The 14,687-nt window shown below is 35.1% G+C and overlaps 1 protein-coding gene across 1 annotated transcript in view; it reads left to right on the top strand.

Moving 5' to 3' along the window:
* The window catches only part of DCK (deoxycytidine kinase), a 31,068-nt gene extending 16,719 nt beyond the window's left edge, over positions 1-14,349 (top strand). Inside the window, exons 3-7 of the mRNA XM_061145819.1 lie at positions 511-704; positions 1,907-2,054; positions 3,633-3,748; positions 5,808-5,898; positions 7,953-14,349. Coding sequence (XP_061001802.1) covers positions 511-704; positions 1,907-2,054; positions 3,633-3,748; positions 5,808-5,898; positions 7,953-7,979 — 576 coding nt within the window. The 3' untranslated portion in view covers positions 7,980-14,349. The remainder of the gene's footprint in view (positions 1-510; positions 705-1,906; positions 2,055-3,632; positions 3,749-5,807; positions 5,899-7,952) is intronic.
* The last annotated feature ends 338 nt before the right edge of the window (positions 14,350-14,687 follow it).

The raw sequence follows: 14,687 nt of genomic DNA, 5'->3' as shown, positions 1-14,687 counted from the left end.
TAATAACAAGAAATTGGCCATGTAGAGTTGTCAAGTGGATGCTGTGGTTGAAGAGAGATTGGCAGATAGATACTGCCTAGGTATCACAGGAGTTTTTCAGTGTGAAAGGAATATTGGAAGGGACTTAAGATGACCTTGCCAGTTTAATGACTTAAACACATAGTACTCTATCCAGAGGAGGTGCTAGGCTAGAAATCTGAACAAATCTGTGAAACATGTTACTGGTAAACTTTTGTGATGTTTTGTAAGAACAATAAGTGGTTTCACTGTTTCCAGAGGCAGGTGTTAATGTCATTGTTTTGATTTGCATTTTTCCAAATTAGCCACTTTGAGCATATTTTCATGTGACCATTAACCATCTGTATATCTTCTTTGTAAGAATGTGTATTCAGGTCTTCTACCCGATTGGGTCATTTTTTTTTATCCAACTATTTTTTTAACTTAAAAATAGTAAAATAACCCTAGTGATCATTACTTTGCTTTTTGTCTCTTTTTTCAAATTCAAAATAGGAACTGACAACATCTCAGAAAAGTGGCGGAAATGTTCTTCAGATGATGTATGAGAAACCTGAACGATGGTCTTTTACCTTCCAGTCATATGCCTGCCTTAGTCGAATACGAGCTCAGCTTGCCGCTATCAATGGAAAACTCAAAGATGCAGAGAAACCAGTATTATTTTTTGAACGATCTGTGTATAGTGACAGGTATATAAAAATGACCTTGTCAATTTGGAATCTTGGCTAGAACTGGACTTTTTCCCCTGTTTCCTGGGGATCAAAGGAACAACAGACTCAGAATAATAGAGATTTGAGATGGAAAATGACACTTAATACTTTCAGCAGTTTGATACTAATGGCATTAGGGAAGTTCTAGAATAATTTCTGGGCTTCCCTGGTGACTTAGCGGTAAAGAATCCACCCGCCAGTGCAGGAGACAGGAGTTTGATCCCTGGGTTGGGGCGATCCCCTGGAGAAGGGAATGGCAACCCACTCCAGTATTCTTGCCTGGGAAATCCCGTGGACGGAGTCCGGCAGGCTGTGGTCCGTGGCGTTGCAAAGAGTTGGAAATGACTTAGTGACTCAACAGCAACAACAGCAGAATAATTTCTAGCTGCCATGGAAACTGGTGGGGTGTGGGGGCCATCTCATCTCTTTCACATTTGCAGAGAAGTTTTCTTTTCTTCCAATCCTCTTAAAATTCTTATCAGCTCTGGTTAAATCTGGATCCCTATTCTAGACTTGCACCTGAAACTAGGTCATATATCTCTGAGGGGGACTTAGAATTACCCTGTTTATTATGTAAGGATTCTTTTACTAGAGTTAGCTCAGAATTGAGGTTCTCAAACTTTAGGACCCCTTCCCGTTCTTAATAATTATCAAGGAACCCAATAAGTTTAGTGTCCTATTGATATTTATGTTATTAGAAATTAAGATTGAGAAATATAGAAACATTTATTAATTTACTTTAAATTAGTAATAGTAAATCCATTACATATGAACATGAAAAAGGTACTTGTGAAATTATATTTTTCAAAAAAGAGTTGAGAAGAGCAGCATGCAGATCTCTTTAGTGTCTAGCTTGAAGTCAGATGGATTCTCATTTGTGCTTCTGTCTTTAAGCTATTTTAAGCTTTTGGTTGAAGTACAGTACATAAAGTAATCCGGCCTCTCACAGAACCCCTGGGAGGGTCTTGGGGACTACGCGGGGTTCTCACCCCACACTTGTGGGAACCCCTGGCAAGAGCATACTTTCTGTAGTTCACAATACTCTGTTTTTTTTTTTTTTCTTGCTAACCAAGGCATTATGTGCTGTGGGATTTAGGAGAATGTTTCATGTCCATTTAGTAGGTCAATTTTCTCTTTGTGCTTTTTGGAAGGAATTTGTGTTGATACAGATTCTCTTTCAGGTATATTTTTGCATCTAATTTGTATGAATCTGACTGCATGAATGAAACAGAGTGGACCATTTATCAAGACTGGCACGACTGGATGAATAACCAGTTTGGCCACAGCCTTGAACTGGATGGGATCATTTATCTTCGAGCCACTCCAGAGGTGAGGCAATAAAAATTTGTTGGATCCACTGAAGACTTATTAATAGAAATCCTCAGGTGTGTAGAGAAGGCAATTCAGTTTAGAATTGCCCCACCTCCAGATTAGAAACTCATAAGTGTATAGATAGAAACATTCTGTTTTCCTAAGAAAACTACAAGGCCACATTTGGAAGTTCCACATTTTTTCCTCAGTTCTAGTCTTTATTATTCTTCCTGACTTTTTCAGGGCCTCTTATCTATCACAGCTACATTAAGAAATTTGCTCAAGCAACTCCTGGAATGTAGATTTCATGCGTTGGGACTTTGGGTATTTTAATGACTGTTGAATTTCCAGGGCCTAGAACTGGATCTGGGTACGTAGTAGGAGCTTAGTAAATATTTACTGAATAAGTGGCAAAGTTGATAGAGATCCATGTCAAGAATCCTTTATTGATTGTGGCTTGGAATGGGTGGATAGAAGTGACTGTAGTTGAGAGGAGACTTAGAGGACCCTTACCATTTTGAATTAAGGGAGCTCACTTGAAAATGTGCCTTTTGTGATAGATTGTAAAGAGCTATTCTTACTTACTTATGAAATTATGTAATGAATAAGACCCAGTAGATAGATGCCTTTCATAAAACCAACCTAAATAAAAGCTTACATTTGTTAAGAAATTTCTGGTTTTGGTGCTTGCATGCCCATTTTTTTCTATTTTTTATTCCTTTTTCTTTCCTAAGTCACAAAATTGGCTCTGGTGAATGTAAATGTCATGACTTTTTTTCTGAAAGAATACTGTGTTGCTTTTGAAGCTGAATTTTCAAAGAAACTAGGTTTCTGATACCAAGGGATGATTTTGTTCCTCTTTTAGTATCAAGTAAGCCAGAATTTAACCATACCAATTTTGAAATTCACTTTTATTTTTGAAAAGAATTTTTGTTTTTAATTTATGAAAATAGTAAATACAAATATAGAAGAAAAAACATAAAGAATACTAATAGTTGCATTCTGCTAGAAACATTCATAGTCCACATCTTAAAGTCTAACATAAAACTTTATTTCATACTATTATGATATCTTGTGATTAGAAGACCATTTACTTACTTGAAAAGAGAGGATTTATAATAGACTTTGAAGCACATTTTGTATGCCAAAGTTAAAAAAATTTTTTTCATTTTATTGAAGTATAGTTGATTTATAGTGTTGTGTTTAATTTTTGTCATATAGCAAAGTGACTCAGTTATACAGGTATATACTCTTTTTCATATTTTTTTTCCATCATGGTTTATCACAGGTGTATTTTTTTGTTTTTTAACCAAACTTATTTTATACTTTATATTTCAAGTATGGATGCCAAAAGTTTATAGACATATTTTGATTTATTTTTGAGAGTAATTCTTGGTTTAGAACCACCAAATGTGTGAAAAGCCCAAGGAGGGAAAGATGAACTACTACGTTTTCTAGGAAAAACAGAGATTTTGGCTAGCATAAATAAAGAGACACCAAAGAAGGAAAATTTAATGGCAACTAACAAGAAAATTATTTAATTGTTTCTTGCCTCCACCACTCCTCCTACCTCTTTCTTATTGCTTTTGCTCTTAGAAATGCTTGAATAGAATATATTTACGGGGAAGAAATGAAGAACAAGGCATTCCTCTTGAATACTTGGAGAAACTTCACTATAAGCATGAAAGCTGGCTCCTGCATAGAACACTAAAGTAAGATTTCCTTATTTACTATTGATTTTAAATTTATTTATCAAATTTTAATCCAAAACATGTACAGTTTTTTATTTTCAGTCATTTATATTGGTATTGTAGGATCTCTTAGAATTAAGTGTGGATTTTGACTCTTTTTATTGCAACGAGATCCTAATTTCTTGAAGTTTTTATTGCTAATCTCCAGTCGTATTTACAGCATGGTATATGGAGTTCACGTTAAGCAAAAAGTAAGAGATATATCTGTATGTGTTATTTAGGTACAAGCATACCTTGTTGTGGGCTTCTGTGGTGGCTCAAACAGTAAAGAATCTGCCTGCAATGCAGGTGACCTGGATTCAGTCTCTTGGTTGATCTTGGCTGGGAAGAGCCCCTGGAGAAGGGAATGGCTACCCACTCCAGTATTCTTGCCTGGTGATTTACATGGACAGAGCCTGGTGGGGTAGAGTCCTTGGGGTTGCAAAGAGTTGGACGCTGCTGAGCAAGTAGCACACACACTCACACACTCATACCTTGCTGTGTAGCACTTCGCTTTATTGTGCGTCACAGATGCTGTGTTTCTTACAAATGGAAGGTTTCTGGCAACCCCGGGTCAAGCAAGTCTGTTGGCACCATTTTCCCAACAGTGTTTGCTAATGTTGTGTCTCTGTGTCACATTTTGTAAATTCTTGAACTATTTCAAACCCTCAAACAGCAAAAAGATTGTGACTCACTAAAGCATCAGATGATACCACTTTTTTAACAAGAAAGTATTTTTATGTACATTTTTTTTTTTACACATAATGATATTGCACATTTGCTGTATGCTAGTGTAAATGTAACTTTTGTAACCATGGGGAAACCAGAAAAATATGTGTGACTTGCTTTGTTGTGGTATTTGCTTTGTTGTGATATTCATTTAATTGTAGTTATCTGGAACCATACCTACAGTATCTCAGAGTTTTGCCTGTACTCTATTTCAGACAGAATTTAAGATAGTTCAGATTTGTTTCTTACATCACTGTACTTTGTCATTAGTCAAATCTTGGTTCAAATCCATCTCACTTATTGGTGTGCAACCTTAGACAGTATCTGAGCCACAGAATGGCCTCCCTGATCTTTAGTTTTCTCATCTTTAAACATCCCTAATTTCTGGTGTGATTTTGGTTTTTGAGGAGAATTACATTTCACAAACTAAGATCATGGCATCCAGCGCCATCACTTCATGATAAATAGATGGGGAAACAGTGGCAGACTTTATTTTTTCGGGCTCCAAAATCCCTGCAGATGGTGATTGCAGCCATGAAATTAAAAGACTCTTACTCCTTGGAAGGAACGTTATGACCAACCTAGACAGCATATTAAAAAGCAGAGACATTACTTTGCCAACAGAGGCCCATCTAGTCAAGGCTATGGTTTTTCCAGTAGTCATGTATGGATGTGAGAGTTGGACTGTAAAGAAAGCTGAGCGCCGAAGAATTGATGCTTTTGAACTGTGGTGTTGGAGAAGACTCTTGAGAGTCCCCTGGACAGCAAGGAAATCCAACCAGTCCATCCTAAAGGAGATCAGTCCTGGATGTTCTTTGGAAGGACTGATGTTGAAGCTGAAACTCCAGTCCTTTGGCCACCTCATGCAAGGAGCTGACTCATTGGAAAAGATCTTGATGCCGGGAAAGATTGAGGGTAGGAGGAGAAGGGGATGACAGAGGATGAAATGGTTAGATGGCATCACCGACTCAATGGACGTGAGTTTGGGTAAACTCTGGGAGTTGGTGATGGACAGGGCGGCCTGGAGTGCTGTGGTTCATGGGGTCGCAAAGAGTCGGACATGACTGAGCGACTGAACTGACATTTCACATTGCCTGGCTTTATACATTTTATATCTGAGATTTTTAGATATACATAGTAAATTTAGGTGAGAAAAAAGGCATTGCCAGATGAAGTACTTGCAGGATAATTTTAATGTAAAACAATGGATAACATTTTGATTTTCAAATGAAGACATAAGAATGTTTTTAGTGTTTCTCTTTTATTTATTGCTTTTTCTAAATATTTTATTCATCTATCTCTCTTTGAACAGAACCAACTTTGATTATCTACAAGAAGTGCCTATCTTAACACTGGATGTTAATGAAGACTTTAAAGACAAACATGACAGTCTAATTGAAAAGGTACATTTATGTTGAATACAAAGATTATAAATAATGTTGTTTTGTCTTGTCTAAAGAAGTGTCCTAACTTCTGAGAAAATGATCTTCTAATGAAAGATGACATAGAGTTATATTAAGAGACAGTTAAGAGCTTTAGAGGGATTTAGCCTATTTAGATTTACATCTTAACTTTAGCATCTAGATTTGTAGCCTTAAATAAAATAAGACTTTATCCTTTCGTTTCTTCATCTGTATTTTAGGAGTAACATTAACAAAAGTTCTTGCTTACTCCCCTCTAAAGTTACAGGATATGGATCTCATCCATTATATTAGCTGGAGTCTTGTTATTAAAGATTTATAGTTTTTAGTTTTATTTGGTGCCTTGTCTGTGACTTAGCATTGCCTAATCATTGAGTCATTATCTTAATCAGAGTTAATCTTCCATATATATTCAGAGTTAACTATATTCTATTAAGTAAGTGTTGCTCATATTGATAAAGGGACTGGGAGAGAACCTATTGATGAATACTTGAGAGAGACTAGTAATGGGATTTGTATAATAAATATCCCTATAGTGAAGTTGTCGCTCAGTCATGTCCGACTCTTTGTGACCCCATGGACTGTAGCCTACCAGGCTCCTTGGTCCATGGGATTTTCCAGGCAGGAATACTGGAGTGGGTTACCATATCCTTCTCCAGGGGATCTTCCCGACCCAGGGATCGAACCCGGGTTTCCCACATTGTAGGCAGACACTTTACTGTCTTAGCCACCGGGGAAGCTATCCATGTTAATTAACTTAATGATCTAAGATCTAAAGAAAAAGCCCCCCTTTGCTTGTTGTTTGTTTAGTTTTGAGAGAAATTTTATTTTTCTTTTTCCTATCATAAAATGTCTGCTGTTTAGTTTAATAGGTGTTTAACATTTATAAAGAATTTTGAAAAATCTCAGCATTATAGATTACTATAGCATATAGTTGTTTTTCCCATGGTGTTCCCTGGTGACTCAGTGGTAAAGAATCTGCCTGCAATGCAGAAGACCTGGGTTCGATCCCTGGGTTGGGAAGATCCCCTGGAGAAGGGAATGGAGACCCACTCTAGTATTCTTGACCGGAGAATTTCAAGGACTGTATAGTCCATGGGGTGGCAAAGAGTCAGACACAGCTGAATGACTTTCACTTTCACTAATTTAATGATGTTAAAAATATAGGATAGAATTCACTTATGATACTGTTAAATAAAATTAAGTCAACCATTGCAATACTAAAAGCCAATCATTATTTTAGCTATATGAATCTGTAAAGTCACTTTTTCATTTTAGCTAGCACTTCATAGTTTTGATTAATGATCATCATTTCATTTTTTTTTTGTTTGTTTCTCATTTTTATTTTTTCCTTTAAATGAAGAAAGCATTAAGGATAATGCATTATAAATTGTTATGATCATCATTTCATAGTATTATTTATTTTTACTTTAATTAGTAGTGTTAGAATTTGGCTATCTTTTTCATGTATTTTTGCAAGGCAGTAATCTTTGTCTATTCAGTAGAATTACTGTGTAGTCTAAAATATATAGAGAGCAATATCTTGTATTGTGACATTGGCCACTTGGTTAGGTTCACTCACTACTTACATGACCTTTCATCACATTTTAATATTTATAGTCTGTATGTATGATTCACATTTGTGCTTCAGAAAAATTATAAATCTATTACATAGATTACATACACAATCAAGACCTTTAGAGTTGTTTAAACCATTGGAATTATTCATGTTATCAGTGCTAAAGCTGCACATGTCAGTGGTCTGTGGTATTATAAAATTAGTGTTATGACTATTATAGAACTGTATCAATCTCAGATGTAAATTTAATAAGTTCTATAATGACTTTTTGGATCATTCATCTTTTATTACTCAAGTATTTGTTAATATTTCTTTTGAAAGTAAATGCTGTAGCGTTGTGATAGAGTTTACTTATACAGCTGACGTCTTCAACTGTTAGATACTTCTAATTGAAAATGAATATTAGATATCTGAAATTAGCCAAGGAATTGAATTAATATTTTTTTCCTTTCCTCAGGTAAAAGACTTTTTGAGCACTTTGTGATCTTGCTGAAGACTACACGCAGCCAAATGATTCCACCTTCTTCAGCTTTGTATATTTGCATGGGTCCATTTTCATATGTCTCTCTTCTAAACCCAAGTTTTTAACTACTATTATTCCCCCCCCCCCAAAAATTTTTTTAATGAATCCTATACAAAAGTTTATAACTAGCTTTTTTTTCCCCCCTCTTTTGGGGGTTTAAAGAAACAAGGACATCTAAGTATCCCTTACAAGAAGGAGTTTTGCCTTAGGTGGTTCCAGAATCGTTGCAGTAGTTAAGCTACATCATAAAGGATCCAGCCTCCTTTTGTCTTTCCTCTCTTATCCTCCTCAGCTGCTTGAATTTTTTTTTCCTGGTGCTTCTCATCTCAATGAACAGTTTCTTAGCTGGAACTTTAATGTTACATAGTAAATGGTAATGTGTCCTGTGTAAGTAAATTAGTGTATCTATTAAAAATTGAAAAGTGGAATTTAAGAAATCCATCAAAAAAGGATTATGAGGTTCATTGCAAATACTTTTGATCAGGTGCTTGCCCTTCCACCTTAATTGATGTGTGGAAGTTAAGATCAGGTTTAATATTTAATCACTTCACTGATATTTATTAAGGTGTCTATAACACATTTGTAGAGTGGCAGGTTAGACTTTGTTCCCAGTTTGTAATGACATAATTTACAAGTCATTTAGTCTTTTTCCTGCCTTTGTTTCTACATATGTGGTATGAGTGAGGCTTTATCTTTTGCATGGAATTTTAGAGGATTAAAGAGGAAATGTTGCTGCACTTAAAAAGATAACTGAAGATTATTACATGAGTATAAAGACTAAATTTATTTGGAACTTCAAATAACTGCCTGCTTTTTCCTGTCACAGACCATTCTTTTAGAATGGAGTATTACTATTCCAGTTAAAGAGTTGGCTTAAATTCTGATTGTCTTTAAATCATTTGAGGTGGAATTACAGTTTTCCTTAAATTTCTAACCATTTTTATAGGTAAAACTTTAGTGGGACACAGTGAGGGATACATTTTTCCATTATAGTTTTTACTGATGCTGTGCTGGAAATGAGTAGTTTTTCTTTACCTTTATACTTGGTGAGAAGCATAAAAGGAAACTGAAAACAAGGTAGATGATCTTCTTAGCAGTTAAGACTGCTTAGCTGGTCCCAGCTCGTATTTCCTGCCACTGTTCTACTTTCCCTGCTCTCTGGATTAATAGGCAACCTGCTATTTTAAAGTTTTATTTAAAAGTAAATAAAAGTCACACATTTCTACTTTGAGAGCATCATTACTCTTCACTTCATAGTTTTGCTGCTCTGTTGAATTATATCTTAAGTATTTTTTTCCTCTCCTTTTAGAGAAATTACTGATAAAAATGATCTTGCTTTATTTTGTATATCTTGAAAGCATTATCATGTTTTGTTGATTAGAAATTATACATATTAATAAAGAGGGCAGGGTACAGAATAGTTGTAATTTTTAAAAATCTGCATGGATTTATTTTAGTTCTATATATATAGGTTTAGATCTGTATGTATAGATTTTTTTCAGCTTTGTTTAAGATGTGCAGTGTGTTTTATTTGTATTTAACCTTTCTACTTGACACTTTAGAAAAACTCTGGTTTTTTAAATGAGAGGAAAGTTACTTTGAAACTATCATTTTCCTTTTTAAAATATCTTGTGTTTAGTTTCTTGATGTTTAAAGATAATAATTTAGTGAGTTAAATAGTTTAGATGCACTGATCTTTGAATGAGAGACTTGTTTCAGACCTATAATTGCCATAAATATTTGTCTCATGATATTGTATGAATTTGTTTTTGTTTGATATAAATGAATTTGTTTATTAAATTAAATATTTGCTTAATAAATAAATATAAATCTCTTGAATTCTAATGAGCTACACTCATTGAAATGATTGCATCTTTTTTAGAATTAAAATTTATTCTACTTTTGAAGAAAATTATGAATATAAAAAGGTTGACAGTGGTTTATATAAATTAACATTGATTTTAAATGGAGACCTGTTTCAGAGATGTTCCATAACCTTTAAAAATGATTAGCTTAATAACTTTTTAAATCTGTAAAATTGAAAAGAAGCTTAAAAAATTACTGTTTGTCATGACTCAAAAGCTGTACCGCTGGATGAGCACGAGAGTATTGAGCCTAGCTGTCTGCGTTATCTGTTGGATCCTGTCTCCAAATCAAATCATCTTTCTTCAAAGTATATGTACTACTTTTTATAGTTTTCTCTTCTGAGAAGGTAATCAGTTGTACAAGACTTATCCCCTCATTAAGAGTTTTCTTACCTTCTATGCCTGGAATTTACAGCAGTGTTTATTCAAGCCCCCAGAAGTTAAGTCTGTTATGTTTTAAAGGACAAGAAGTCCCAAAATGTTTTTTACATAAAGGTGTATATTTCAATACCTCCAGAAAAATGCTGAATAATACTTAACATACTTAGAGTATTTACAAATCCTGGTAGACAATGGCCTTCCTCATTTGAAAATCTTACTTTTCTTTAAAAAAAAGAAAAAGTTTTTTAGAAATAATTTAGACTCACAGAAGTTACAAAATGATCAGAGCTCCTGTGTATCCCCATGGTAACATTTTACTTAACCACAGTATATTATCATGTCCACGCAATTGACTCTGGTACACTGGTGTTAAACTAAACTACAGAACTTATTTTTAAGTCTTTATTTTTATTTTTCAGAAATGTTTTAGGTTTACTGCAAAACTGACTGAAAAGTACAGAGCTCCCATATACTTTCTGCCCTGACCCTTGCACAGCTTCCTCCAATATCACCATCCCCCAACAGAGTGGTCCATTAATTATAATCAGTGAACCTAAATTGACACATCATCATTATTCAAAGTTCATAGTTTGCATTAGAGTTTACTCACTGTTGTATCTTCTTTGGGCTTTGACAAATGAAAAATGACATGTAATCACCATTGTAGTATAGAAAATAATTTCGCTGCCCTAAAGATCCTCTGTTCTGTTCGTCCCTCCCACCCTCCTAACCTCTGGCAGTCACTAATCTTTTTGTTGTCTCCATAGTTTTGCCGCCTTCCAGAATATCACAGAGTTGGAATCATTCAGTAGAGAGCTTTTTCAGTGGCTTCTTTCACTTAGTAACTTGCATTTAATTCCCTCTATGTCTTTCATGGCTTGATAGTTCATTACTTTTTAGCACTGAAAAATATTCTGTGGTCTGGATGTACCACAGTTTATCCTCTCACCTACTAAGATATATCTTGATTGCTTCCAGGTTGGGCAATTATAAGTAGTATAGATGTTGGTGTACAGGTTTTTATGTGAACATCACTTTTCAATTCATTTGAGTAAATACCAAGGAGTACAGTTGCTGGACCGTCTAGTAAGAGTATGTTTAGATTTCTGAGAAATTGCCAAACTGTCTTCCAGAATGGTTGTGTTATTTTGCCTTTCTGCCAGCAATGACGAGAGTTCTTGTTCCTCCACATCCCTGTCAGCATTTGTTGTTGTCAGTGATTAGGATCTTGCCCATTAAGGTAGACTGTTGTATTTTATTTTAATTTGCAATTCCCTAGTACATATGAGGGCTTCCCTGGTAGCTCAGCTGGTAAATAATAGACTTGCAATCCAGGAGACCCTGGTTCAATTTCTGGGTCAGGAAGATCCCCTGGAGAAGGGATAGGATACCCACTCCTGTATTCTTGGGCTACCCTGGTGACTCAGACGGTACAGAATCTGCCTGCAATGTGGGAGACCTGGGTTCGATCCCTGGGTTGGGAAGATCCCCTGGAGGAGGGCATGGCAACCCACTCCAGTATTCGTGCCTGGAGAATTCCATGGACAGAGGAGCCTGGCGGGCTACAGTCCATGGGGTCGCAAAGACTCCGACACGACTGAGCGACTAAACACAGCACAGTACATATGATGTTAATTGTCTTTCTATCTGTATATCTTCTTTGGTGAGGTATCCGTTAAGATCTTTTGTCTGTTTTTTTAATTGAGTTCATTTTCTTACTACTGAGTCTTAAGTGTTTCTTTTTTATATATTTTAGGTAATTATCCTTTATCAGATGTGTCTTCTGCAAGTATTTCTCCTATCTGTGGTTTGTCATTTTCTCTTGACATTGTGTTTTGCCAAGCAGAAGTTTTTTAATTTTATTGAAGCCTAGCTTATCAGTTATTTCTTTCATGGATCATACCTTGTGTTGTTATCTAAAACGACATCACCATACCAAGGTCACTTAGGTTTTCTCGTATGTTATCCTCTAGGGGGGTTATAATTTTGCATTTTATATTTAGATCTATGATCCATTTTGATTTAATTTTTGTGAAGGATGTAAGATCTGGGTCTAGATTTTTTTTTTTTTTTTTTTTGCATGTGGAGGTCCACTTGTACACTGTTTGTTGAAAGACTGGCTTTAATTGAATTACCTTCTCTTCTTTGTTGAAAATCAATTGACTATAATTATGTGGGTATGTATCTAGGCTCTCTATTCTGTTCCGTTGATTTATTTGTCTCTTCTTTTGCCCATGCCACACTGTCTTGATTACTGTAACTTTATATTAAGTCTTAAAGTTGGCTAATCTTGCATTTGCTAGAGGCATGAGCTACCTAGGTTTAGTAATATATTGGATGTTTATTGAGGTGATCCTAATAAGGTTTTTCTTCTTTAAAGAATTTATTTGTATAATAAAATTACTTTTTCTCATCTTCAGTTTGATAGTTGAATATTGAAAAATGAAGGCAGACTTGATATATTTCATTTTTTCACTTAGTCTATGTAGTGCCTTGAAATTTTGTCATTAATTATTAATTATAAAATGTATTAGTACTGAGATTAATAATGCCAAAATGTTTAAATATAGTCTTCTCCCGTAAGAACTGTTCAGTAGTGACTTTCTGCTATAACATCTATTGTTGTTCAGACAGTCACCTTTTTTTCTGTCCTTGGGTATAAAGATTCTTCCTACTCTTAAAAATATATGAAAGTACACAGTAAAGAACAATATTTATACATTTCCATCTCAGACAAAAGCATAATAATTTACTATATATGCAGAGATTATTAGAACACATTTGAATTATACATTAGGTAAATTTACTTTGCGTAAGTATGTGAAATGAGAGGAATGACAAAGTTATATCTTCTAGGACTCTTGTCTATTATGTACAGATGCTATTTCCGTGTGTTTTGAAGTTTCTGTGTTATTTTATATTGTAACTTGATTTTAAGTGGAGTTTGAACACAGGATAACCATTGGTTCCCAAAAAGGGTGGAAAATTGGAGGGAGTAAATGATACAGAAAGCAGAATTCACCTGAATGATTTCTTTATCCTCCTCTACCAACCATCACCAACTATCAAATGTTCTTCTTTGGCAAGTACAGTAAACCTTGTTTACAATGTGTTTTATGCACAATGTATATTGTATGTTTCTTGTAAACTTGTTATTGCTTATGCATGCATGCTAAGTCGCTTCAGTCGTGACCAACTCTGTGCGACCCCATGGACAGCAGCTCACCAGACTCCTCTGCCCACCGGATTCTCCAGGCAAGACTACTGGAGTGGGTTCCCATTTCCTTCTCTGATTAATCGCTAAGTCATCCTAACTCTTTGGAACCCCATGGACTATAGCCCACCAGGCCCCTCTGTCTGTGGGATTTCCCAGGCAAGAAAACCGGAGTCAGTTGCCATTTCCTTCTCCCATTATTGCTCAATCAATGCATTTTTGGAATCTTGGGATATATAATCCATTGCCCTATTATAAAATTAACGGAAAATATTTCATTTAAAGATTTTTACTTAGTGATAATGCTTTTAGGAATAAAAGGCATTAAGTGAGATATAGGTATGTCATTTGAGTTTGATTCAGTTTTACCTACTCCTTTCCCTACCTTTTTAAAGACTGTTGTGACTGCAGCTCTGTAATTGTATGTTTCATGCCTGTGCTGAGTCATGTCACTCACCAGGCTTCTCTGACCACGGGATCTCCAAGGAAAGAATACTGGAGTGGGTTGCCATATCCTCTCCAGGGGATCTCCCTGACCCAGGAATTGAACCCGCATGTCCTACGTCTCCTGCATTGGCAGGCAGATTCTTTACCACTGAGCCACCACCTGAGAAGCACTAATTGTACATGTAATGGGTATAAATTCTTCATACTATATTGATGTCCTCAAGAGTATCTTATATCAATGAAGAGTTGGATTCGGTTCAAAAATTTCACACTAAGTTCTGTTTTGGCAGATTTTGAGTTGATAAATATCAAAGTGTTTCTTTTAAGTGTTAAGACTACCTCCAAAGATTATTAGTAATATGAATACCCTTTGAATTCATTTAATTTTAGTTCTGTGCCTAGAATAAAATAAGTTCTATATAAACCAATGTTCATCAATGTACTAGAGTATAATAGGTAACAATTAGAAGTCAAATTGAGTAACAGTACTTTAGTTTTTGGTTTATGTTTTTATGATGACCTTAAAAATATTTTAGATATATAAAGTAGCAAATACCATAAGTAGAATAAAAGAACCATTAAATATCAGATATTAAAATCATTTCTTAATCATTGTAACTTAGAGTTTGTGGTAGACAAAATTTATCACCATTTTATAGATGTGTGAGGCTAAGGGGTTTTCAAGGTTCCGAAAAAATTAAAGCCGAAACAGCCCAGATATTTTGACTTTCTAGTGTGGGGGTTCATTTTATTTTAGTGAGT

Source organism: Dama dama, chromosome 6 (assembly GCF_033118175.1).
Source record: "Dama dama isolate Ldn47 chromosome 6, ASM3311817v1, whole genome shotgun sequence".
Taxonomy (NCBI): domain Eukaryota; kingdom Metazoa; phylum Chordata; class Mammalia; order Artiodactyla; family Cervidae; genus Dama; species Dama dama.
This window is presented reverse-complemented; position numbering and strand designations above follow the sequence as displayed.